This window comes from Callorhinchus milii, unplaced genomic scaffold, assembly GCF_018977255.1.
Source record: "Callorhinchus milii isolate IMCB2004 unplaced genomic scaffold, IMCB_Cmil_1.0 Scaffold8, whole genome shotgun sequence".
In the NCBI taxonomy this organism is placed as follows: Eukaryota; Metazoa; Chordata; class Chondrichthyes; order Chimaeriformes; family Callorhinchidae; genus Callorhinchus; species Callorhinchus milii.
In genome coordinates this window covers 5,412,806-5,437,144 of record NW_024704749.1, presented here as the reverse complement: position 1 = coordinate 5,437,144, position 24,339 = coordinate 5,412,806, and the positions used below count along the sequence as shown (strand labels likewise).

The following is a 24,339-nucleotide window of genomic DNA, read 5'->3' as shown; positions in this document are numbered from 1 at the left end:
CTGCCGTGGAGTCCTGTAGCTCAGTGGTTAGAGCACTCGCTTTGCAAGCGAGAGACCTGAGTTCAATTCCAGGCAGAGGGCGAAACCTTGGGCAAGTTTCCTTACTCCACACAGAGCCTAATAATAATCCCTCCAAAATCAACAACAATAATAAAAATTGGTCATTTTCAATCCACGACTGTTTGTGGGACATTGCTGTGCGGAAATTGGCTGCCGCGTTCGCCCACAAATATATACAGTCAATTCACTTCACAGTGTGTTCTGTGAAGCGCTTTGAGACGTCTCGAGGCGCTATATCAAATGCGGGGATTATTAATTAATGTGCAGGTACAGGAAAGTAAGTGGGGGGGGGGGTGGGGGAATGCGGAACTATGTATCGGTGCCTCAGTAGTTCCGCCCGGTACGATTTCAGGGATGGACCGCGGGGCACCGGAAACCGCGGCCGTGAACGTACCGCCGAAGTCCTTCTGGTGTCGAAGCGACGTCGGCGGCCGCCTCGATGGGTGACGGGGAACTGCGGGAATTCCGGCGCTCGTGGACGTTAGAGATCAGGGAGAGGGCGGTTCAAAAGTCGGCGGCGGCGGCGGCTCCTGGCGGGGGGGAAGGAGGAGGAGGAGGAGGAAGAGGAGGAGGCCACGGTGGAAAGGGCCACGAGAGGCGCAGGCCGGAGCCGCCGGGCAGCGCCGGTTACCCTGGAGACGGGGATGGAGACGGGGCGCGAGCGTCGTCCGGTGACCAGGGCGACGGGGAAGGGGCGCGAGCGTCCGGTTACCAGGGCGACCGGGAAGGGGCGCGAGCGTCCGGTTACCAGGGCGACGGGGAAGGGGCGCGAGCGTCCGGTTACCAGGGCGACGGGGAAGGGGCGCGAGCGTCCGGTTACCAGGGCGACGGGCCTCGAGGCGGAGGCGGAGGCGGCGGGTCCGAGGAGGAGCCGTTGGACCCCGCGGCTCGCGGCGCGGGCAGCGACTACTTGTCCCTCGCCGAGAGCCTGCTGGCGGGCAGGACCAGCCCGCTGAGGGAGAGGATCCAGGCCGAGAGGTGCCGCCGCTCCGGGGGTCCTCGTTGGAGGAGGAGTCGGCGGCGGCGGATCGGCCTTTGCCAGGAATCCCCCGACGCCCCCCCCCGCCCCCGGGCACCGAACAACCCGGAGAACCTTCTGGATCAGTTAATTAACGATTTGGTAACAACCACCACACACCACAGAACCCCCCCCCCCCCCCCCACACACACAACCCCCCCCCCACACATACAGAACCCCCCCCACCACACACACACAGACAGAACCCCCCCCCCACACACACAACCCCCCCCCACACATACAGAACCCCCCCCACCACACACACACAGACAGAACCCCCCCCCCACACACACACACACACAACCCCCCCCCCCCCACACATACAGAACACCCCCCACACACACACAGACAGAACCCCCCCCCCCACACACACACAACCCTTCCCCCCTCACACACATACAGACAGAAGCCCCCCCCATACACATACAAAGAACCCACCACCACTAACCATCCATTAACGTCTAACCACCTGCTCTCCCTCTCGCTCTCTCTGACTTGGTGCTTACAGACACACAGACAGAACCCTCCTCCCCCCATACACAGACAGAACTCCCCCCACACACACACACACACAGATAGAACCCCCCCCCCCCCACACACACACACAGACAGACCCCCACCCCACACACAGACAGAACCCCACCCCCACAGACACAGACAGACCCCCCCACACACACACAGACAGACCCCCCCCACACACACACAGACAGCCCCCCCACACACACACAGACAGAACCCCTCCCCCCCCACACACACACAGATACTCCCCCCCCCCACACACACACACAGACAAAAATGACCTCAGAGAAGCTTCTCTAGTCAAAAGCAGATAATAATAATAATAATGATAATACTTGCATTTGATAGAGCATGTTATCTTGTCGTTGAGACGTCTAAAAGCGTTTCATATGTCAGATTATTTGATCACTAGTTAGTTAAGGTCACCGTCACAGTTGAGACTTAAGTACTGTGCAATAATTTCAAAAGTACACAATTTCTCGTCTTATAAAAAGACGGAAATAGCTAAATACTGTCAATACTCACTGTAAATACTACTTGCAATTTAAAAATGATCTTTGTTTAAAATATGGGTTCCAAAGGCGGGGAAGACATTAGGCACCAACAGCTAACATGGGAATAATTATGGACTCTTCAGTTCACCAGGCGAAGCTAATTGAGGATGATTTTATTTGTGAGTTGATCCAATGTATTTGTGAGGATCAGAAGAAGAGCACCGTTACTGCCCTATCAATTACAATAAGACTTTGCATCAGAATCGTGTTTTCTTGTTTATGAAATATATATATATTTATAAATACATTATATAGACATAATCTATTTCAAATAATACTATTTTGTTCTATTTCCCAATATGAGAAATCTATCATTGCACCTTTCCAACGATAATTTCCACTTCATGAGGTTTCAGTAACTAAAGGGAATAAACATTGTGTAAAGCAAAGTGTAAATAGGAAGGATAAGGTAATACCACAGATTTGGTAGAGAGGAGTGATGTAGTTATCTTTGAAACCGTTATGAATGGATGGATTTAGCTACCTTCAGAATTAATCTTAAGAGACTGAAAAAAAGGAGAATACCAACACAGAGAAATAAGAAAACACTTTGATATAGTGCCTTACCAAGTCATTGAGATGTCTCAAATAATTATCATTATTGTTACACAGCTAAACTCACACACAGCTAAACATACACACAGATAAACTCACTCACACACACATAAAAACATCGCTATTTATTACAACGTATACTTGTATAGCAGCTTTCACATAGAATGAATTTGTAAGTGATTCGCAAAGATAATAGGGGTCACTGAGCAGGAAAAAGAAAGAATTTGAGGATGTTAACCACAGGCACAGTCAAAGAGATACATTTTTAAGAGGGTTTTACCTTTCAATTACAGTCTCTGGGCCTTCAGGACAGTCTCATATCATCTATAACAAACATATGTAATATATTTAGCTATTGGGTTTAAAGTTGAATTGAATTTTTAATGGGACATATTTATGGGTGTTGAGAGTAATATGCTGTGAAGAGCGACCTTTTCCATAATTAATTTAGCTACAGGAAGATGAATGTTTTCATTAAATATCTGGTGTCACTTGTACCTTTGTATTGTGTAATTAAAACTTTTCCTTCTCTTTCTGTTGCAGAATGAAATAAATGAGATCCCCTTTTTTGATATTGATTTACCATATGAATTGGCGCTGAGAATATTTGCAGATTTGGGAAAAACTGAACTTGGAAGATGTGCTCAGGTAATTGTGATTACTATTTACTTTCAAGCAAATGTATTTAGGCGTTCAGGAAGCCAGACTTAACCCAGACCTGATTATAATTTGTCAGAAAACAAATTACATTTGTATTTCCTTGTTATATTAAAACAAATCATAGGAATCATAGCTGATGTGGGTATAACAATTCACAATCTCATTTTTTAACAATATTTGTTTTAAATATCTGCTTAGCTTCATAAAGTTAGATGATCGATAATAAGTCCCGAACATCCAAACTCTCCCCAATTCCACTCCATTTAAACATCACCTGAAAGATTGGAATTCAACAAAAGTTCAGATATATTATTTTCTTGTAGATTCAAAGTATCAGATTCAATAAACAAAATAAATAGCTTTCCCACTGCAGTGTAAATATTTTCTTCTTTCCCTTCCACTGGCAGCATTATTTGAAGCAAGGTAACAGGCTGCTGTGCAATCAGATGTTGGGAGGCAAAAGTTTTTTTTTGGCATGAGTTATTTTCTTTTCTCCTCATTAAAGAAAACCTCAGTTTGTTCTCCTTGCATTGTATAAGTGCACACACAAGATAAGTAATGCGCAGCAATGGAAGAAACCTATCTTTAAACTACCAAGTTTTTCTACTTCTGTTTCTCAGGTGAGTAAGACATGGAAGGTTATTGCAGAGGATGAAGTGCTTTGGTACAAGATCTGTGTGAAAGAAGGCTACCATACAAAGGCTGATATTAGTGACTTCAATTGCTGGAAGGCTGTTTTGCGAGATTCTCTAAAGAAAGAACAAACATTGCGAGCGAACTGGAAGGTAAAGTTCCTATTACTGTGAAGCATGCTTTAGTATGTAATTTTGTTAGAGCTGCAACTAATGGCAATATCACCCTGTACTGGCATTTACTGGCGTTTCGCCCACAAAATATACAGTCAATTCACTTTACAGTATATTCTGTGAAGTGCTTTCAGGCGTCTTGAAGACTTAATAAGGCGCTATATCAAATGCAAGGATTATTATTATGATAATTATTATGGTAAGATGGGGGTTTCATGTATTATAAAGTCCTATTATGTTTTAATGATCATTCAAGTGAAAGTTTTTCTATCTGCACGTTACATCAGGTGAAAGATTTGAGAGTATTTTTTCTTGATACCTTTTGAAATTAAATGTTTGAGAGTTTGTAATTACTTTTACAATGTCTCCTGTAACATTATATCTGCTGATAAGATCATGTGGGTTGTATGCCTGTGTTCTTTTCATTGAGAGCAATTGTGTTGCATCAGTGAATGCTGATGATATCATCCTGGGAGGAGTTTCTGTGTCTAACAGTACGAGAACCAAATTAACTTAAGTAGATAAACCATTAATCAGGGTGTTTTATAATCATTTCAATTCATTCATCTCCTTCACCTTGTCAGACTTGTAACTCCTATCTCCTCCATCAGTTTACTCCACCATCAGCATTCACACTTTTTAAAAAGTTATTAAGTTGAAAAAAAGGTTGATTTTAGTTATGATTGTTTATTCGCTCACTTTAAAATCATTTAAAATGATTTTACAACAACAACAAATTGCACTTATATAGCACCCTCCACGCAGGGTGGGGTCTCAGAGCGCTTAACAGTGGCGGAACCTGACTCCGAGCCAGGGGGTGTGGGGGGGATGTGGCGTAAGCGCGGTCGTCAAGGAAGGTTTTCAGGCGGGACTTGATAAATGGGGCAAGTGGAGGGATTGCCAGAGAGTGTTCCAGAGTTTCTGTGTCTAATGGCAAGGATTTTACAGCAAGAATCTTTCCAAATGTTGGTCAAGTTATCTCCACCTGACAACTTGTGTTTTAATCATGGTATTACTGATGGTATGGAACTGGTCAGGTAATGTCCTTTTATACTGTACTTTTAAGCTATTGTGCAATGAATGTAAGATTTGTGAGCGTTTATTTTATTATTTCCTTGCACTGCCGAGAGAACCAGTAGAAACCTGCTTGCAGACGTCTGCAAGTACCCCTTGCTGTATCAGTTTAATCAGTGGCTCCAACCTTTCTTCCCTTTTCTTTGGGGATGCACAGCAACGTCCCAAGGTGATAAGAGTCGAGAAAGGGAATTGTATGAAATCATGGGTCGCCAAGCTATGTCCTACCAGCTTGTGTTGTCTGTGTCCCTTTTATTATTTGAACTTTTCTTAGTCATGCATACTAATGAACTGTCTGGCTGCTTGGAAAAAAGTGTCTGTAGGTTGACCTCACTGACGCCAGTATATCTGAGGAGTTTATACACTGATGGTTATTGTTCGCTCATGCAACAACCAAGGGCAGCTTTTACTACCAAGTGAACTGAATTCCTACACAAAGTAGCATACAGTGCTACTTGAGTTTTATTAGTAAGTTAGGTCTGTAGAATTATATTTATGTGTAGCCGTTGGATATAAAACATGACTTTCACACAATTAAACTCTCACTCTCTTTAGTAAGTCTTCCATATAATGGAATAAAAATGTGTTACAATATCACATCAGTACGCCGTATGAGTTTTTCATTTATTTATCTGATTTATCATATCAGTTAATTCTTTGTATTAGTCTGACATCCTCTAAAATTGTGTTTTACAGCCTGATTCAATTGTACTTTATTTGTTATACATTTAATGTCATTAGTAAGGAAGCTTACAAGTTCAGTATTTCAAGATGGTGGCTGTATATACATTTTTTTTAGTGTTTATAGACTACTCTTTTCTACGATGACCTCACTGACGCCAGTATATGTGAGGAGGCTTCACTCTGGTGATTATTGTTCATTCATGCAACAACCAAAGAGCAGCTTTTAACACTGCATGAATCAAATTCCTGTACAAGGTCGCAGATGCGGAGAGCATTACATCATAATGCAGGGAATCTTTTTTTCAAGCAAATTCAAGGAATCAGTGTCGTGGGACTGTGCTTACCTGTTGCTCTTTGAGATGGAATACTAATTACAAAAGCATTATAATCAACGTGAGTCATTAAAAGCACTGCATAGCCATGTCCTTTTGAGTATGAATTATTTATTGTTTCATCAAATTTCATAATTCACCTCCAACTTGTTCTTCTGTCTCATTTAAATATATAACTGTTTGCCTACTAGTGAAAACTGTAAATTTTTAATTACAGGACTTTATGTTCTTTGTTCTTAATTAATATACAAGCATTGCATTTATTTCCTACAGAACCGTATCGGAGCTGCGAGCCAGTTGCAATATGATGTGGGTGGAATATTGTGTGATGCACATTCGTATGGTGGTGTGGTACTTGCTGGGTAAGAAAATATTAGAGGCATGTGACTATGTTGCTAAGCAAATTATACAGGGTAAATAAGGATAATTCTGTGAAGATTAATGGTGCAAAGGAGTGACTGGAAGGCAGTGATTTAATTTTGTATTGAAATTGGTTGAGAGAAGTGCAGAATGTTTTATGATTTGTTTATTTAGGGACTAGCCAGAAGGACTGAAATAGTCTTTTGCAGTCCTGTACATTCCTATGTTTCTATCTCATCAAAAGTATATTGGTGCCTTACAGAAAGGTGGGATAACAACAGACCTCTGAAGTCAATAGATGGGACTGAAGCTTTGAAAACACTTTCATATTGCAGGAAAGCCAGTTATAATACAGTCAGCAGAATACTAAAAAATAATTAACTTCCAGATCATCAGGTCACTACTGATGTCATGTCCTGCACACTGCACGTGCATTGTGCACGAAAAGTGCCACTAATGTGGCCTTATTTGTGAAGCATGTGCAGCACGCAGGAAGTGAAGTCATTAACGCTTCATGCATATAGAGTGCATACCTGCAACTTTTAGCATGTGACACCATTGTTAACCTGACATGCTGGGTTTGGTCAATTTTTAGTGCAGGAAGCCAGGTAACCCAGCTCTGGAGCTGAGTGAGCACAGGTCTGTAGGAAACTCTAAGTGAGGCAGTGCTGTATTGAGGGACATTATAATGAGGTTTCCCTGAATCATCAACAGATCTGTCTGCCTATGAATTGTTGTCTGACAGTGTGAAGGAGCTGAATTAACAACAAAGCTCATTACTACTAATATCAGGTTCTGTATTGATTTAGCAAGCAAAACGTTTAGAAAAATAAATGGAAAGAGATTTACATTTTGTAACAATGCAGTTTAGAAAATAGCATTAAATAGTAAAACTAGTGTTGAAGTTGAGGTTTAAAAAACCCTCAGTGAGCATGGACTGTAGTTTAGCACATCTGTCACAAGGTAGGTTATATTTAAGTGAAAAATATTTAGTGAACAAAGATGAGATTTAAGAAAAAAAACTTGATGTTTTAAATTTTTGTCTCCAAAACATCCAGTAAAGAGTACATCTGTCTCTTTTAAACTTTAATGTTGTGCAAAACAAATCATTATGTGACCCAGATGTAAAATTAAAAAAATCATTGTGAAGTTGATTGGCACATTAGATGATTCTAATTTATGTTTCGGTGAGGTAACATTGTTTACCATCAGTTATATCATAATGCTGTCATAAAGGTTTGAAGGCTGATATCACTGTGACATGGATGCCCTATTTGGTTACTGTGACCATGGTAAAGGTATTACCTTGCAGTGTCGAAACTCAGCTAAATTGTGTGACCTTCCATGTTTTATTAATGTACTTAAAAAGGATTTCACAGTGGAGCGTATGAAAGCAATCTGCCAGAAGTTACAATCTCTCTGTCGTTTTTTTAATAGATGTATTTAAAAATAAACTGACAATCATGAAGGGTATACTCTCTCAATTGTGGGGTTTAGGTATGATTGACTTTCCTTAATTCCATGGTGTAAACTGCTGGTGACTTGACTACAACTGAATAACATTAGTATTACCCTCCACACCCCCCCCCCATGTGAAATTGAATCAACTTTACAAATTGTAACATGTAGAGTATTTAGAATGAGGCAACTTTAATATTACTATGGCTAATATTACTTGAAGATTAATAATTTTTAGAATGATATGGTATGTGCCGTTTACTGTACTTGTCTTCACATGCAAGTTTTGATTGACCCCCTCGGTGCACAAAGGAAGCCATTTTATTTGTATTGGTTAGAATTGGGTCTCGCATGAAGTTTAAATTTAGAAAATTGTAATGTATTGAATTGGAATTTACCCTAATGTGCCAGAGGTGAACCCTACTCCCATACTGTTCTTAGATCACAATCGCCAGGTTAATGGGCTGTGACCTCATGTTCAATTACTGATCTGTACTCAGTTATTTCATCTCAATCGGAGAAGCAGTTGCAGCAGTACAATTGGTCTTCGCACCCCTGGGCTTAAAAGGGGAGGAATTGCCAGGGTTCCCGCTCCTGATCGCTATTCAGTGAGAGCCTTCTGGAAAATGCACACATCATGTTTTGTAACAATAGCAAGGACTTAGTTATGATCCACAGTCAAACAGTTTTCTGGCACTTTTGTATAGACTTAGAAGAATGGTCACTTGGGAAACTGGAGGGCTGACGACACACTAGAAAAATTAGGCTAAAAAAAATGCCAGCTGGTTTTAGTTTCCATAGTTTTCAATCTGCAATTGAAAACCATGAGTTCATCTACTTGAAAGTAACACTTTCAAATCCTCGACAATACTATGTTCAGATGATTATATGGTATGACCGAAACGAGTAAGAAGACACTAATCAGTAACTACTTTCATTGATGCCAATAAAAGGTGCATTAAACTAATGATATCACATAAATACACCTCGTAATTAAAGCTATAAATGCAGGCTGTAAAATAAATGTGAGTTGGTGTGATGTTTGCGTGATTAAAATTTCCATCATAAGATGATTCATTACTTGCTAAAAATCAATTATTGCCGGACCTCCTCCCCCCAAACCAAACCCTTATTTGCTTTTCATACTCATTTGATTCACGTTTAATGTTGTCAAACTAAGAAAGAAATAAGCAGTATGTTTTATCAGTCCCCACGCAATGATTAAGTAACTTGAGAATTGCAATGCATACTTGTTCAATAGATATTGCACAGACATTCAGGAGGATAGTATCAATAGTATGGCTGGCCTCTAAGATAAACACTTATTTGCCACTGAATTACAGTAAGTGGCTCAACTTCTTCTGAAAATGTAGAGGTCCATTGCTTTTTAAAAAAAAGCCTTTCAAATCCCTCAATCTGAAGAGCAAACATCATGCAGGTCCACAAAGATGGAGTTGGTCCTCAGTTATCTACAGCACTGAGGGCTGTCATCTGACTATTTTTCTCAGCCAGCATCAGACTGTTCCATAACTTCTTTTAAAACATTGAAGTGTTACATCCATCTAGCCTCTAAACCTCGATTGCAGGCCGCAAACATACCCTTAATGCCCTACCCAGCTTTTTCTCTGTATTTCCTTGCCCAGTATTCTTGCGAGAATAGGGGAATGCCCATGAACAGGCCAAAGTGACCCTGGCTACCGTTAGTACATGGAAAACGACAACACAAGTCTGCTGTCTGCTCTAAATCCATAATGATCAATGCTTACCAGAAGTAGGCAATTCTACTTCATTTCAGAATTGATCATCTGTTTGATTTGGCTTTATATGGCAACTAACCAGGAGATGCATCATTTTGAAGTTTTTCACTGCCAAACTTCCCCACTGTTGTTTCTTTAGTACTTAGTGTTGATTTGCTGGTATGCTGTTCTGCAGACATTGGTAACACCAATATCTCATCTAAATGTTCAATCCCTAAATTAGTGCCATCAGGCTATTCCACCCACATTAGGTATCACAGCCGAGCCCGATTCAGTTTTAATCTTACGTTCCCACAAACACCCTTTCCAATTGTAGGCTCCCAACTGCAAATGGCTGAAATTCACTACTTTCACATTGACTGAATCACACCTGCATCATTAACGCTATACTGGGCTTTACTTAATAGATTGATGGGAGGAAAAACGATAGATTAAAGAAAAATGTTTCTTGGTTGAAACAAAGTGGAATAATGTTTTTTCAACCTTTGACTTGAGGTGACAGTCCTCCACTTTGTGGCCTGAGGAATAATATTGTATCGAGCAGCCAACAAGAACAACAAAATTACATTTGTATAGTGCCTTTCACTTGGGGAGGACTTCCCAAGGCGCACTGGACAGTCAGTGTTTTGGACCAGATTGAAGCCAGATTGAAGTGTGCAACAAGTGGCATTTATAGAAGCCAGCATTACAAGGGAATTGGTGTCTTTCTAAGCAATATGACTTAAATATTTGGTGAAATAATCAAAATAAAATCTATTCAAATAAACAGAGGCTTAGACTCCTGATTAGACTTAAGTCTCCAAATCTGATATTGTGTGAATAATCAAATATATATCTAGCATTAAGGAAACCAAGTGCTTTGGAATCTAAAAGGTTTGGTTAAAAGTTGCATTTTTGTGTGGCTCAAACTAAAATAGCCTTCAAAAGGTTTAAATATAGAATATAAGTGGAAAAAATAATTATAGTACCTTGATTCCTTCATCAGTATCTTTTTGATAGGCAATTGTATTCTCTCTCTCTTTTCAGGCTGTACTAGATTTGTCATAACATCACATCACTGTGTGTGGTTTTACTTACCTGACAGTTTTATTACAAGCGTGCATTGTAAATGCTTTTAAAAGCTGCCACATTAATGCAACTAAATCTGGTTTTATGATAATTCCAGAAGAATCTGTCAACAATTTGATTCAATTGCATCCATCTCTTATTTAATTTGCTTCAAATTAGAAAATTTCAGCAGCCCTTGGTAGTTCAACTCACGGGTCCTTCCAATCCCCTCGAGTCTCTCTCTCTCACTCTCTCTTCTCTCTCGACTAATTTACTGAGTGCAACGAAAAGAAACCGAGCAGAATTTCATGTATTGATTTGATGAAATATGAACTGCACAGCAGTGCAGCCCTGCGACTTTTTCTCATGATAATAGAACCTCGTGTTTACAGTCTGACATAAGCCAATTTAATCCAGCCTGTGTTCAGACTATCTTGTGTATATCATTAAAAATTTATCAAGTGGTTGAAGTGGCTGTATACTCGGTCAACCCTTGATCCTGCCTGTATGAGACTCTTGCCTGTGGTTACCTCATTCTCAATCAATGTTGCACAATCCAGGTTTTCTTTTGCCTCGTCTTCGACTTACTGTAATTTAAACCCATTTTATACCACTTCATGAATACCAACCACAGTCGGCTGCTGTAAAATTCTTAGTGTCCCTGACTTGGAGCAATCCTGTATTTGATTGTGTTTGTGCTCATAATTTTTCTTTTTTTTTAAATGATACGCACTGATAATCTGCACCAACTTTTATATCCTGTCCTTTTTAAAATGATTGATTGATTGCTGAAACATTTTAAAGAATTGATTGCTAAAATATTGTCAGAGCGTTGGCATTTTATTATTTAAGATAGTCCTTTTAAACAACCTGGTTGTTTTTGATGGTTTAAATGGATTTTATTCTTCTCTTCCCTCCTCTCCACTACCTGTTGGGGTATGGTTCCAGGTGCATTGGCAGTGGTCCAGTGCCTGGCCCTTGTGGTCATTCTTTGTGTGAACATAACCCGTAATTGTTGGCATATTATTTGACCATAAACAGCATCACGGTTGGGCCTGATCCCATTCTCACCTGATTCTCTGTACGTGCACACACTTTCCAGCAGGGGGAAACTTAATAGCAAGAGGTAGAACCCCCTCTTTTCCCCCTCAAAGCATTAATTGAAATAAAAGAAGTTCCTGAACACCAGCTCTCGCAGAAGAAAAACCTAGAGAATAATTACTGGAGGAAGTGTTTTTTGTAAGCCTATATGTATGTGAGTCAGTGGACAATGCCATAAACCTAAAGAGCTAGGCTAAAATGCTTCACCTTAATTTGAACATATTCCTGCCATTATTTATTCTTGTACATCTCTGCTTCCATTACCACATTCTCCCATTTGACTCTTATCACTGAAATTCATATCTTCCATTAGCAATGCATATTTTTCATCTTACAAGTGCTGTAGATGTTGATTTACCACGTGGTTTTGAATGCTGTAGCCTTAATTGTCTAGGTTTCCTCCTTACCCCCACCCCCCCCAACCATATAATCAGCTCACAATGGCTCATAATGAGGTATGATATCCTATTGCATCCTTCAAATAGTAAGTCTACTATTTCTTCAAAATAAAATTGAAGTTTTGATATTATGTACCATGATTTATTGAGATTTCCAAAATTCTAAATTCACTGAATTGACACTTTATTTTTTGATAAATGTCCTCCCTTCCTTTTCTCCTTTTTGACAGGAAAAAAGCTTTATTTACATTTAGAAACCGACTTTATTGGTCCTTACATACGTATTGCACCACTTACACTTACAGAGTAGCCTGGAACTCTATATTTTTCAAAACAAATTCTGACCAGAGGTCGCCTCATGCGAGCAGCAATTTTGCGGAAGGTTGCTTCACTGTATAACTGGGTTGGAAAACTCCTATATGTATTACTGATTGGATGTGACTTTGCTGCGTGTGAATAAAGAAAAAGGAATGAGGAATGAGGGCAGCAAGAAATTAGATTGAAGTCAGTTGATCAAGTTTTATGTAGTCTACTTGTCCTTTGTTTATACAAATGTCATATCCTTTTGAACTTTAAATCATGGCCTTGTCTGAGTAGTTAATTGACCATTTATGCCTGTTCACTAAATATAGTGGACAAATGAGGTAGCAAAGTAAACAGCATCTTCTTGAATGCCCTCTTTAAGTCCTTTCTTGCATTTGTTTGATTCTTTGTACCACATAATTAGAAACTAAAATAACCTTTCACAGCATCAAGGAACCCTTCATAGTAGCTTTAACGTTAGAGCAAGAATCTAACCATTTTAAAAATGCATTTATGGTTACTAAGATCTATTGGAAAAATGCAAGGTTGTTCAGATTTGATTTATAAATAAAATTCAAGTTTTCTACTTTCTGCCTGTCTCAATAATCAGAGGTCAATTCTCTCTCCCTCCCTCCCATTGAGAACCAACCATAGCTGCTTGCAACTTAATTCATCTGATGATCTCACAAATCCCTTCCGATGTTCTGGTTCTATCTTATTGTATTCTGTTTAAATTGGAATAGGAATCTAAAGTTTCTTTAAAAAAATCCTGTACATTTTCGGGAGTGGGCGGGAGGGTTGCTGTGCTAAAAGTTGCTCATTTTTTTCTTAAGTTTCCATCCCTGCTGATTGTACAGATTCTTCCAACACAGCTGTGTGCACTTTCCTGAGCAGATAGATCTGTCCCAATGAGGTGAACAGAATAAACTACAACTATTGTAATCTTTCAATATTGTGCACTTCATCCCTTTCAGACCCACAAAACGTGGTGTTGGTTAATTGAATGTTAATTGAGAACTGCACCTTGTGACTGAGAATGTATTAATACATCTAAATAAGGAGAGAAAATAAGTTTTACAATTAAAGCATTTAGACCTTTTTTATATCAACCTCATATTCTTGTTTGCCAAATAATTGCAATTCATGATGGTTTATCTTGTATGTGGATCACGATTATGGAGGGCAGTTGGCATTCTCAATTGCAAACAGATGAACTGAGCCAGAAATAGAATAAAAACTTCTAGCTAATTCTGTACCGTATATGTTACAATAATGGATGTTGGGAGTGATTTCCAGACTGTAATCTTGTCTTCAGATTCTGCTAACTGCTGTAAGGTGCTGTTGATATGATGTCATCTGAACCTTTCAATTGAATTACCGCCTTTTAATCGCTCTTAGGTAATCCATTGCTCTGTATAAAATAAGAGCCCCAGTTTCTCTGAGCTAGTAAATTTTTAAAGCACTACATTGTGCAAGGACAGGAATGGACTTAGCTGTGATGCACTGTATAATCAAACACAGGATAACCCCGTTACAAAGCGCCTCACTAAAATACAGCATGATTGAATCATAAACCTTGATTTTCTTACCTGAAAGTTAAAATCTTTTCATCACATATAAATGGCCCACTTTCAGGTTGTCAGGTCACCCCTGACATCACGTCCTTTGAGCAGCGTGCAGGAAGTGACATTACTAGTGTTTCTTGTTCATGCACATAACACGTGCTATTTGTCTTGGTGTTACAGCACTGATTTTGAAATGAGCCTGTGCCATTGTCAGCCAGTCCACAAATCTACAAATAGAAATTCTGTTGCAATTAAAGTGCTCAGTCAGTGCTTTTCAAAAAAAATATTCAAACTTGAAATCTACAATGCACTATGGCACTGCTTCCTTGCTACTGAACCATTGTTTGCTAAGATTTGTGTGGATGTAACTTGGACAAAATCGTGCTCAAATATTATAATACTTATACCTGAGGCAATTTAAGCATTGTGCTGGATTGATCCTTGTACTTAAAATTGATTTATAGTTACCTTTTATGTATGTTAAGTCTGAAATATAGTTCAAGCAACACACTGTAACCACTAGTCTAGTCTTGTATTCAATAATTCAAGTCATCCTTGTTTTAATAACAAGTTATCTGTCTAGCACTGTGCATTTCCAAAATCAGCTGTGACTCTTTTTTAAAAGAAAGCATTTAGTGTAATAAGCTTTTAGCTATAAAATAAACTAAGCCAAATTTCTTTTTGGCAAAGATTGTGCAAAAAAGAAGTGTCCATTTCAAATGCATATCTGAGCGAGTTTACAAGAACAGGGGAGACTTGGCTGGTTGAAAATGATTGATGATCATTTGATCATTTGATCAATTGATGATGCTGTTATTTATTCACATAGTAAAACTACACAAATTTGCTTTTGTTGAGATCACCATCCTGTGTGGTTTAAATTGTGCTCGTCACAACATTCGCAGTTCGTATATCATAAACACTGCTGATATTATTTGCAATTAGCGTGTTCGGTAGGTGGCCAGTATTTGGAATAAGCAATAGCAGATGACTGAACCGCTTCTTACAGATACACATCAGGAGATGTGCGAATGTGGGACATCAGCACCTGGGACAGCGGCTCCTTGTATTTGGAAACGTCACGCAATCCTGCAGAACCTGGACGCCAGCCACACATCTCTTTTGTGAGGATAAATAGCGCTATCGCAGTGGCGGCTTACGAGGACGGTGAGTACCACAAAAACCACCATCACAGAGGCTGCTCGACAATTAACAGCAGCAGCTGCTGCCGCAGACGTTCGCTGCGAGCTTCAGAAAGGAACACTTCTGGCCAATAATCTAAATGCATTAGTGGGCAGCAGAAACACATTACCATTAAAGTTGCTATTGTGCTGTACTAAAAAGTGGATTTCGGTCCCAGAGTATCAGAATAGGGGGAAAGTAGTCTTTTGGCTGTTTGATGGCAAAGTGATTCCAGTTCATGATGCTTTTCACAAAAAAACGAGCAAATCGGTGGAGGAAAAAATGCAAATTCAAATAGCAAAATGCCTTAGGGAACAAGACTGAAATTCACTATTCAGTAGAACTGTATAGTCTTTAATGATGGGCCAATATTGTGCTACATTGTGAACCCCTGCATGGTAATATATTAGCTGGAGTGTAATGTAAGATTTGATTTTGCTGGAATTTACAGATTATAGATTGTATGAAAGTGACCAAATTTTTTATTTGAAGAGTTGGGGTCTGAGTGTAAAAGACCTCATAGCCCATCTCAGTTTCATATCTCGACGCATTAATTCTTTGAGATTTCTAAAAATCATAAATCGCCTTCTTTCAAAGTGTTTTTAAAAGAGTGGTTGCTGCATCACTTGCACTTTGCTGTGTGGGGAAGTGCATTTTGCCTCTTGGATGTTGTACCAAAAATTCAACAGAATGCCTGTGGTGGTGTCTTAGGCTGATTAATACTTTTCTTGCTGTACTACAGCAGTGCATCCCACGCTTAATATGACACTGGAAAGCAATGGATGAGGGGTTAGAACAATAAGAACCATGGGCTTGTGGCGTATAAAATTGTATTCAGCCAATGAGATCAAATCCAAAAGTGTGGACAGTTTCCCCAATGGCCTAGAGGGTAAGTGCACGACAGGAATAGATGATACAGACTGGAATCACTGCAGGTGCTTTGCTGATTTAGCTGATCTCAGTTGGAGCTGTAATTGGCCTCAATTCTTTGGAAAAGGCAGGGGAAATCAGCCAGGGCTCCTGCTTCTGATCCCCTCGCAAACGAGAGACCTGGGTTCGATCCCCAGCAGGGTGACATGTTGGGTAAGTTTCCTTACTCCACACGTCTCTGTTTACTTAGCAGTAAGTAGGAACCAGGTTGTTAATCGTGCTGATCGCTTTTCCAGAGTAATAATTCCTTCAAAAAAAATAATAATAATAAATTGGTCACTTCAATCCACGACTGTTTGCGGGACACTCTGTGCAATTGGCCGTAATTCGCCCACAAAATACACAAGTCAATTCATTTTACAGTTTATTCTGTGAAGCTCTTTGAGACGTCTTGAAGACATGATAAGGCACTACATCAAATGCAAGGATTATTATCCAGAAACCTTTGGTTGAAGATCCATGTGTGTTGTTGAAGATAATTTTAGACTTGGCTATTATGCCCTCTCCATGGTTAAATAGCCTGCTGACACTCGCCTCTAAGGCTCACACATCAATAACAGTCACTTGTGTGGGTATTGGAGGCGAGCTAAGTGCCTTGGGAAAGAAGGAGCAGTAACTATTGTCAGAAAGAGTAAACAAAAGAAACTCCGCAGTTGCAAGAAACTTTAAAGAAAAATTAAAACTGAAAAGATATGGCAGGTCATGCAGAATCTGAGAGGAAAGTTCAGGTTAATGTTTCAGGTTGGTCCCTTCATCAGATTCCAGTTGGTGATTTTGTGGCAAATACTATATGTATGTGTGTGTGTGTGTGTATATATATATATATATGCTAAAAAGAACAGTGCTCATGATCAGTAACTACCTTGCTGAATCTGCACAGAGTCTACTTTTGGAACATTCTATGTTAAGCTTATAAACAGCACTTTAGAAACCATAGATAGTAAGGTTGCTGGAAGCTCCAGTTAGTCTCTCTTGGGTCCAAGGTTTGTATGAAGCTGCTTTAGTAGTCATCCCAATATATTTTTAAAAAATACAAAGTGTGGATTTTCTGGTAGAGCAATTTATCACAGTGAAGAAGTGTACTATAAATCAGATACTGATCTCTGTATGATAACACTGATCATGTCTACAGCACACATTTATCCCATAATAATTTGTCAGAGCAAGTCCTGTGAAATAAATGCGATAACCTTATTTTATAATGATCAGCTTAAGTGTTATCATTTGTTATTTACTTTGAAATGTCCCTTCCACTCAGTGTGACATTTATGAATAATGCTGTAACGTTAAGTTGGTATTAAATAGAAAAGTTTGCATGATCTGGCATTAATTTGACTGTTTGTGGGACATTGCTGTGTTCACCAACAAAACATACAAAACAAACAAAACTGCATTTTAAAATATATCTGTGAAGTGTTTTGGGATATCCTCTCAATACGAAATAACAAAAACAACAACAAATTACATTTGTATAGCGCCTTTCACATCAGGAGGACGTCCCAAAGCGCTGGACAGCCGGAACCCGAGCTGGGATCAGGAGAGGGGGAGGGTAGGGGTAGGAGTGTGACTGAAGGCACTGTCAAAAGGCGCAATATCAAATGTAAGGATTATTATTTATTATGATTATTAATAATACAATTGCAGCATTCAGATGTTCTAAAACCACAAGAGTGAATAGCATGTTTATAACAATCACCTGAAACCTAAAGTTAAAGCTTTGAATTTACTCCCTGCTCTCAGGTATAATCTACTCAGCATTGTAAATCATGGTTTATGTGGGGCTTTATTCATTTGGGCGAGGATTGAGGTTTACTGGCTATAACATCCACCACATAATATCAACAGTCCATATACTTAAAAGATTGGTGGTTAGAAACATCGATACTGCAACACAAATTATATTTATAAAACTAATGAATTCTGATGTAAACCTTTGTAAATGGCAGTAAAAAAAATATTCTAGTTAGCCTTCTAAATACTGTTGCATATTTGGGGCATGTCTGCACACCAAATTTGCTGGTTCGTGTTTTGTGCGTGACTTCTATGGACGTACGTATTACAATTGATTCCCTCCACTTTGGCATTATACCAACCTGATTTTGTTTTTACCACTAATTACGTTGTGAAAATGTAACTGAAATGAATCAAATAAAATGCTTTAGTTGAACCATTAGATAAAATGGCAGAGTTGTTTTGATAATGAGCAGATGCAGCTAATGCATGGAGATTTGGCCATTTCCAAGCCCCATCTGCCATACGCTGGCCTAGATCTGGCAAGGAGCCACTGCTCAGCAGACAGACATAACTTTCTCCCAGTCACATAATTTATCTTGGTAACGTGGCTACTTCCAGAACCAGTTTCAGTGTAGTGAAGGAGAAACTGTTCAATGCTATTGAAGGTAGCTTTTATTTTATACGAGGGATTCACAGATGACTGGATAGTTGGTAAAGCGTGACTAAAAGTTGCAAATCAATTGACTTGTTTTTTTAATGGGAGCTTCTAAATAATTGGGGTTCAACGTTGATTTTTGTACTCCAGCAATAACACGAAATTTCTTCCAGTACTCTTTTTGTGACTGTGTGAGAGTAGTGGCTGAGTTATATGCATTGTTTACTTGCCCCCAGCTCAGAGAGTCTGGTAGCTTGAAGCAAAAATGTTTAAAATATTTAAGAATTTTAAATATTACCTCGGTCTTGGCAAATTGTGTTCTGCTTTGAAGAAAACTCCAAAGACAAAATCTTTCATTTATGAAGACTGTGACTTAATCTGAGCAAATCAATGTTTTTTAAAAAATTAATTGCACTTAAATACAACGCTATTTGGTGCGGACAGAAAAGTATGTAACAAGCTGTAAGGATCAAATGTAAAAAGGTAAGGGGGAAAATAAATGATATGAAATAAGGGAAATAAATGACCTGAGCCAAATTGTCCAAAAATGTTTAAAACTGTTCATGTTCTAAAAAAGAAGCGTCATTCTGGCTTAGTTGGTAGCACTCGCTTCTGGGTCAGAAGGTTGTGAATTGAAGTCCTGCACTGGGACTTTGAGCTTAGTCCAGGCTGACACTCCAGTGCAATGCTGTGGGAGCGGTGCATTGTCAGAAACACTTTCCTTTGGGTGAGATCTTATACTTATCCGTGCATCGTTCAGGTAAATGTTAAAGATCTCATGGCACTACAGTAGTTGAAAAAGAGAGAGGGAAAAGAAAGGGATTTTCTCCTGTTCTCCCTGGCCAACAACCCCGTAGATAAAATTCTATTCAATTCATGTAGCTTGTTGGATGCAAATTGGTTGCTGTGATCATCTACAAATACGGAGGCATTACACTTTATAGTAAATCCTATGAAGCACTTTGAGACATTTTGACAATGTAATAAGGCACTGTATCAAATTATTAGGATTATTATTATGATTTTTATGAATTGTCTATAGTATAACAGTATAATTAGATTTATATAGCAACCAGTAGCATTTTATTATATTCTGAAAGCACCATGTGAATTCCACAGAGACTTAAAACAAAGGTGGTTTGTATCAGTGGTATAATATTCTAAGAACTGAAGTAATATATTGAAGTCAGAGAATCAATTGAGCCCTTTGTATACCTGCTTTGTGTTTGGTGCTCATGGATCTACTAGTTTAATGTTTCAATCTTTTAAGGTCAATTTTTACAAGATGACAATAGTGTCCATTGAAGGATTTGTTTTCCTTAATCTTAGCACATGAACTGGTTTTGCGAAGGCAGGATGGCACAATTCTAATGGAGATCAGTTAACTAAAAGCCAAAAGCCACAGGGCATTTTCTATAAAGCAGTGAAACAGGTGAAGTTACATGATAGGTATTTCATGATTTAATATATTTTAGGATTCCTTATAGATACAGGTCACAAGTTTTTTGTACTTTTTTATTTTTGATTTCTACAACCTACTCTCTGGGAGCGCTTTGGAATGCTACCCTGCATGAGGTGTACTTTATGTAGCTCGTGGTTAGGAGCGCTTGCCTTGCAAACGAGAAACCAGGGTTCGATTCCCAGCAGGCCAAAACCTTTGGCAAGTTTCCTTACGCCTGATAATAATCCCTCAAAAAAACAATAATAAATTAGTCACTTCAATCCACGACTGTTTGTGGGACACTGCTGAGCGCAATTGGCTGCTGCATTTCGCCCACAAATATGGTCAATTCACTTTACAGTATATTCTGTGAAGCGCTTTGAGATGTCTAGAAGAAGTGTAAAGCGCTATATCAAATGCAAGGATTATTATTATAATATCAATGCAAGCTGTTGTTGTTACTCACTTGGATAGCGAATAGATCACATAGAATTTCATTTTTGGAACCTTTGGACACTGAGGGAAATTATAACGCATCGTGTGGAACCCTGGCTAAGACGAGTTAACTCAGCCCAGACCACCGATCAAACCTGGAACTTTCCTGATGTGCATCACTCGGCTACTCAATGAATATTCATTTCTGCTTTCAATAATTAAAATGAATAACCAGAATCATAATCTACCATTATGCAGCCATTCTTTGAGAGTGCAAACAACTGCATGGGTTGTCTCCATTGTACTCTGTGGGCTAATTTTGTTTACCACTCTGAATTGATGAGGTTGAAATTGCACTTCAAGATTCATCTGCATATTCTCAAATAGCTTAATTCGCATGTGCATATGTAGTGATTAATCGAGAAAGCGGATATCCTTTATGTAGTAGCTAAACAGGTTAGTTATGATCAACTGTCAAGGGAGACTCATTTAAGGGGTGGTATTAGTTTGAAGAGGTCTTGAAACAACCTAATTGTCCCATTTTTTTTCAATCCTCGCCAGGGCTTAATTCCTCTCATGGCTAGTAAAATTAATTCTTCAGTCCATCATTCTAATCTATGTGCCTGGTGATGTATTTTTTTTCTGGATCAGTATTCTATCACCAATTATTGTAGTATAGTGCTGAAAAAAAGTTTTGAGTTTGTCTGCTGGCTCAATGGGTAAATACAAAATTAAAAAGTGATGGGCCAAGATTGTGGAGTCCTGGTTATCGCTAACAAGAGTTTACTACTTTATCCTTCCAATACTTTAGGATTTCTCCAATCTATTATTAAACTAGTTATAGCTTCAAAACACTGTTTTTCTTTTAATAGTGGAAAATAATACCTGTGAGCTGTTTTGTGATGTGAGTACTCACTGGTTTTGCCACATTTAATAATTAGTGGCTTATCAGAAACTTATGGTGAGCTGCAATTTCCGCTTTGATTAATTGTTGGATTTGCTATTAATTTCTATTAAAAAAATTGCAAAATCCCTTGCAATTTGCCAAAGTTGCAGTCAAAATGTACAACAACTTTGTAGAATATACAGATATATTTAAATCAATGTTTGTAGTCAAGAAGGTAAATCAAGAAAGGAATCTGTATTTTAGAACAGGTGAAAAATAACTTTCTATTTCAGTTGAAATTCTACGTGAGATGCCTTTAAAATCAGTCCTACAAAGCATGTTTAGCAAAGGTTACTTTACGGTCAGTGCTCAAGCCAGCATCTAATGTTATTATCTGACCTTTTCATGCATCTAATTTTCATTGTGCTAAATGTATAATAATGGTTGTTCTAAATATTCAATTATGTAATAAATTAAATAAGTGAGGCAATGATGAACACAATATTCTATATCATGGAATATTTTGCTCCATGTTATCCAGGAGCCACAGTTTCGTCTGGGATTAAGTTCTGTAAATTGTGACTTTTTACACTGTGGACCAGGCCGTGTTTAAAGCCTCGCTTTTGCTTCTTTATACATAGCTGTTGTGGTCCCAAAGGAAAGTGCATAACTTTCACTTTTACACAGATTATTCTGGTTCTAAATACATCTAAAAAAAACTTTAAATGCTTAATTTTCATGTCCTTTGTTGCAAATTTAGAATATACGGGTATTCATTATAAAGCTGCACCATACAGCAGTTGACTGCAAAGAGCTATTCCATTTCTACGATAATTAAATGATGATGATGAGTTTAAAAAACGTTTTCAATATGATTTATGGGAGATAATAATAACTAGTAAAGTTGAACAATAAGAATCCTCTTTAATTTTATTGCAGTAAAAATATTTAATGTATTTATCCACTAAGGCTTCTTCTCCTGTTTGTTCCTAACTGCATTTTTGGATGCATGCTACACACCATCTCAGTTCAACAAAAAGAACAATAACGACAATTATATAGTGCCCCTCATGCAGGGTAGAGTCCCAGAGCGTTTGATAGTGGCAGAGCACGACGCTGAGCCGGGCAGAGGTGACCATAGGCATGGTCAAAGAGGAAGGTCTTCAGGCGCGGTCTGAAGATGGAGAAGGAAGGGGCAAGACGGAGGGTTAGAGGAAGGGTGTTTCAGAGTTTTGGGGAGTAGTGGCTGAAAGTGCGGCCACCGATGGTGGAACGGAGGACAATCTGCTCATGGAGCGGAACATTTTAAATGCTGGAATTTATTTTCAGAATTTGAGATGCTTTCACGTAATTTAAAAAAAAACTGTGCCTAGCTAACTTCAGTGGGGGATGAACTCTGTATATTGATCACTGGTTAAGGACTTCTGTCTTGTACTTTCAAGGGGAGTGCATGACTGCTTTTCAGTCTAAGCTTATAATAATATTTTATAATTCATCACATTGCTGTGGACCATTAGAAAGCATCCTTTAATTGTGTGAGAGAATATTCCCAATCCACTCTTTTGCTGGTGATTTCACTCTACATTCATTAACTTCCTTCAGATCACATACCTTCAGTCCATATAATCTACATTCTTCTCTCAGTACAATGAATGCTTCACTATATCTTGATCTCTTCCATGCAGTTCGATGGGGAAGTAAAACTCTTGTTTTGATTTGCTTAAATACTTCACAGCCTATTTCTTCATGCTTCTTGCAATATTATAATTAATATTTATTTATTAATTAATTTATTTATTGCAATACAATGAATTGGCTGCTGCATTTCACTTACAATAGTCAATTCACTTTACAGTATATTCTGTGAAGTGCTTTGAGTCGTGAAAAGCGCTATAACAAATGCAAGGATTATTCTTATTACATACTAATCTATAATTTCCACACCTTATCCGTGATAACTTCTCTGTTAATCCTTGATTTGCTGCTATTCTTGACTTCAGTATTGTCACTGAACTTAAAATCTCATACTTCGCCTCTTTTGTTCCAAATGCTTCTTTTCCCTCAACAACTCTTAATTCTCTATAAAACCCACGTTTGGTGCACATGTAGCATTGCCCATTGTAGCATGTGTGGTCTTTTGCTGTAGTTAAATGTATCCCCATCTTCCCCTGAGCATATTTTAACTCCTGCAATACCAAAACATTTGAGGTATCTTCCTCTCAGTGTGCTGTGATATTGTGGGTTCAGTTTGGGAAATCCCGCTAAGTGCACCACATTTTGCATTCCCATGCTCTGAAACTTTAATGCCAATGAACAGGAAGAATGTTTGGCATTAAAGTTAATGTTCAAGTTGCAGCCAATGAAAGAGGCATCATTATTGAAGCCATTTTTAAAACGAGTGATGAGCAAATTAATTCTTCATACAATTATAAAAACCTGCATGCAGGTTTAGATGGGGTGGAATTTTGCCGCATAGTGCAGCAGCAACAGATTCCAAAACTTTTTTGCAGTAAATATGTATAGAAATGTTACCATTTGATATCTGGTCTCCAGGACTCAAGTAGTAAAGCTGGTTAACTGAGAGTAACACTATTTTCTTCATCAGACAGTCCATTATATTAATTGATTCATGTAATCATCTTCTGCGTTGATTACTTGGCGTACTTTTTTAATATGCCTCTTCATAAAGTTACAATAAAATGATTTCATCATTAGTCATTGCATTGTCAGTCAAGTTCCTTTTGTTCACTCCTATGATTTGATTATATAATCAGTGGAATTTCACCTGCCCCCAATACATTAATGTGTTTTGTATCGATTCAGCC

General features: G+C 38.7%; 1 protein-coding gene across 1 annotated transcript in view; it reads left to right on the top strand.

The window, feature by feature from the left end:
- Nucleotides 1-414: 414 nt before the first annotated feature.
- The window catches only part of fbxw8 (F-box and WD repeat domain containing 8), a 47,153-nt gene continuing 23,228 nt past the window's right edge, over nucleotides 415-24,339 (top strand). Inside the window, exons 1-6 of the mRNA XM_042337349.1 lie at nucleotides 415-503; nucleotides 664-1,180; nucleotides 3,250-3,354; nucleotides 3,987-4,151; nucleotides 6,536-6,624; nucleotides 15,261-15,418. Of these exons, the coding sequence (XP_042193283.1) occupies nucleotides 415-503; nucleotides 664-1,180; nucleotides 3,250-3,354; nucleotides 3,987-4,151; nucleotides 6,536-6,624; nucleotides 15,261-15,418 (1,123 nt within the window). The remainder of the gene's footprint in view (nucleotides 504-663; nucleotides 1,181-3,249; nucleotides 3,355-3,986; nucleotides 4,152-6,535; nucleotides 6,625-15,260; nucleotides 15,419-24,339) is intronic.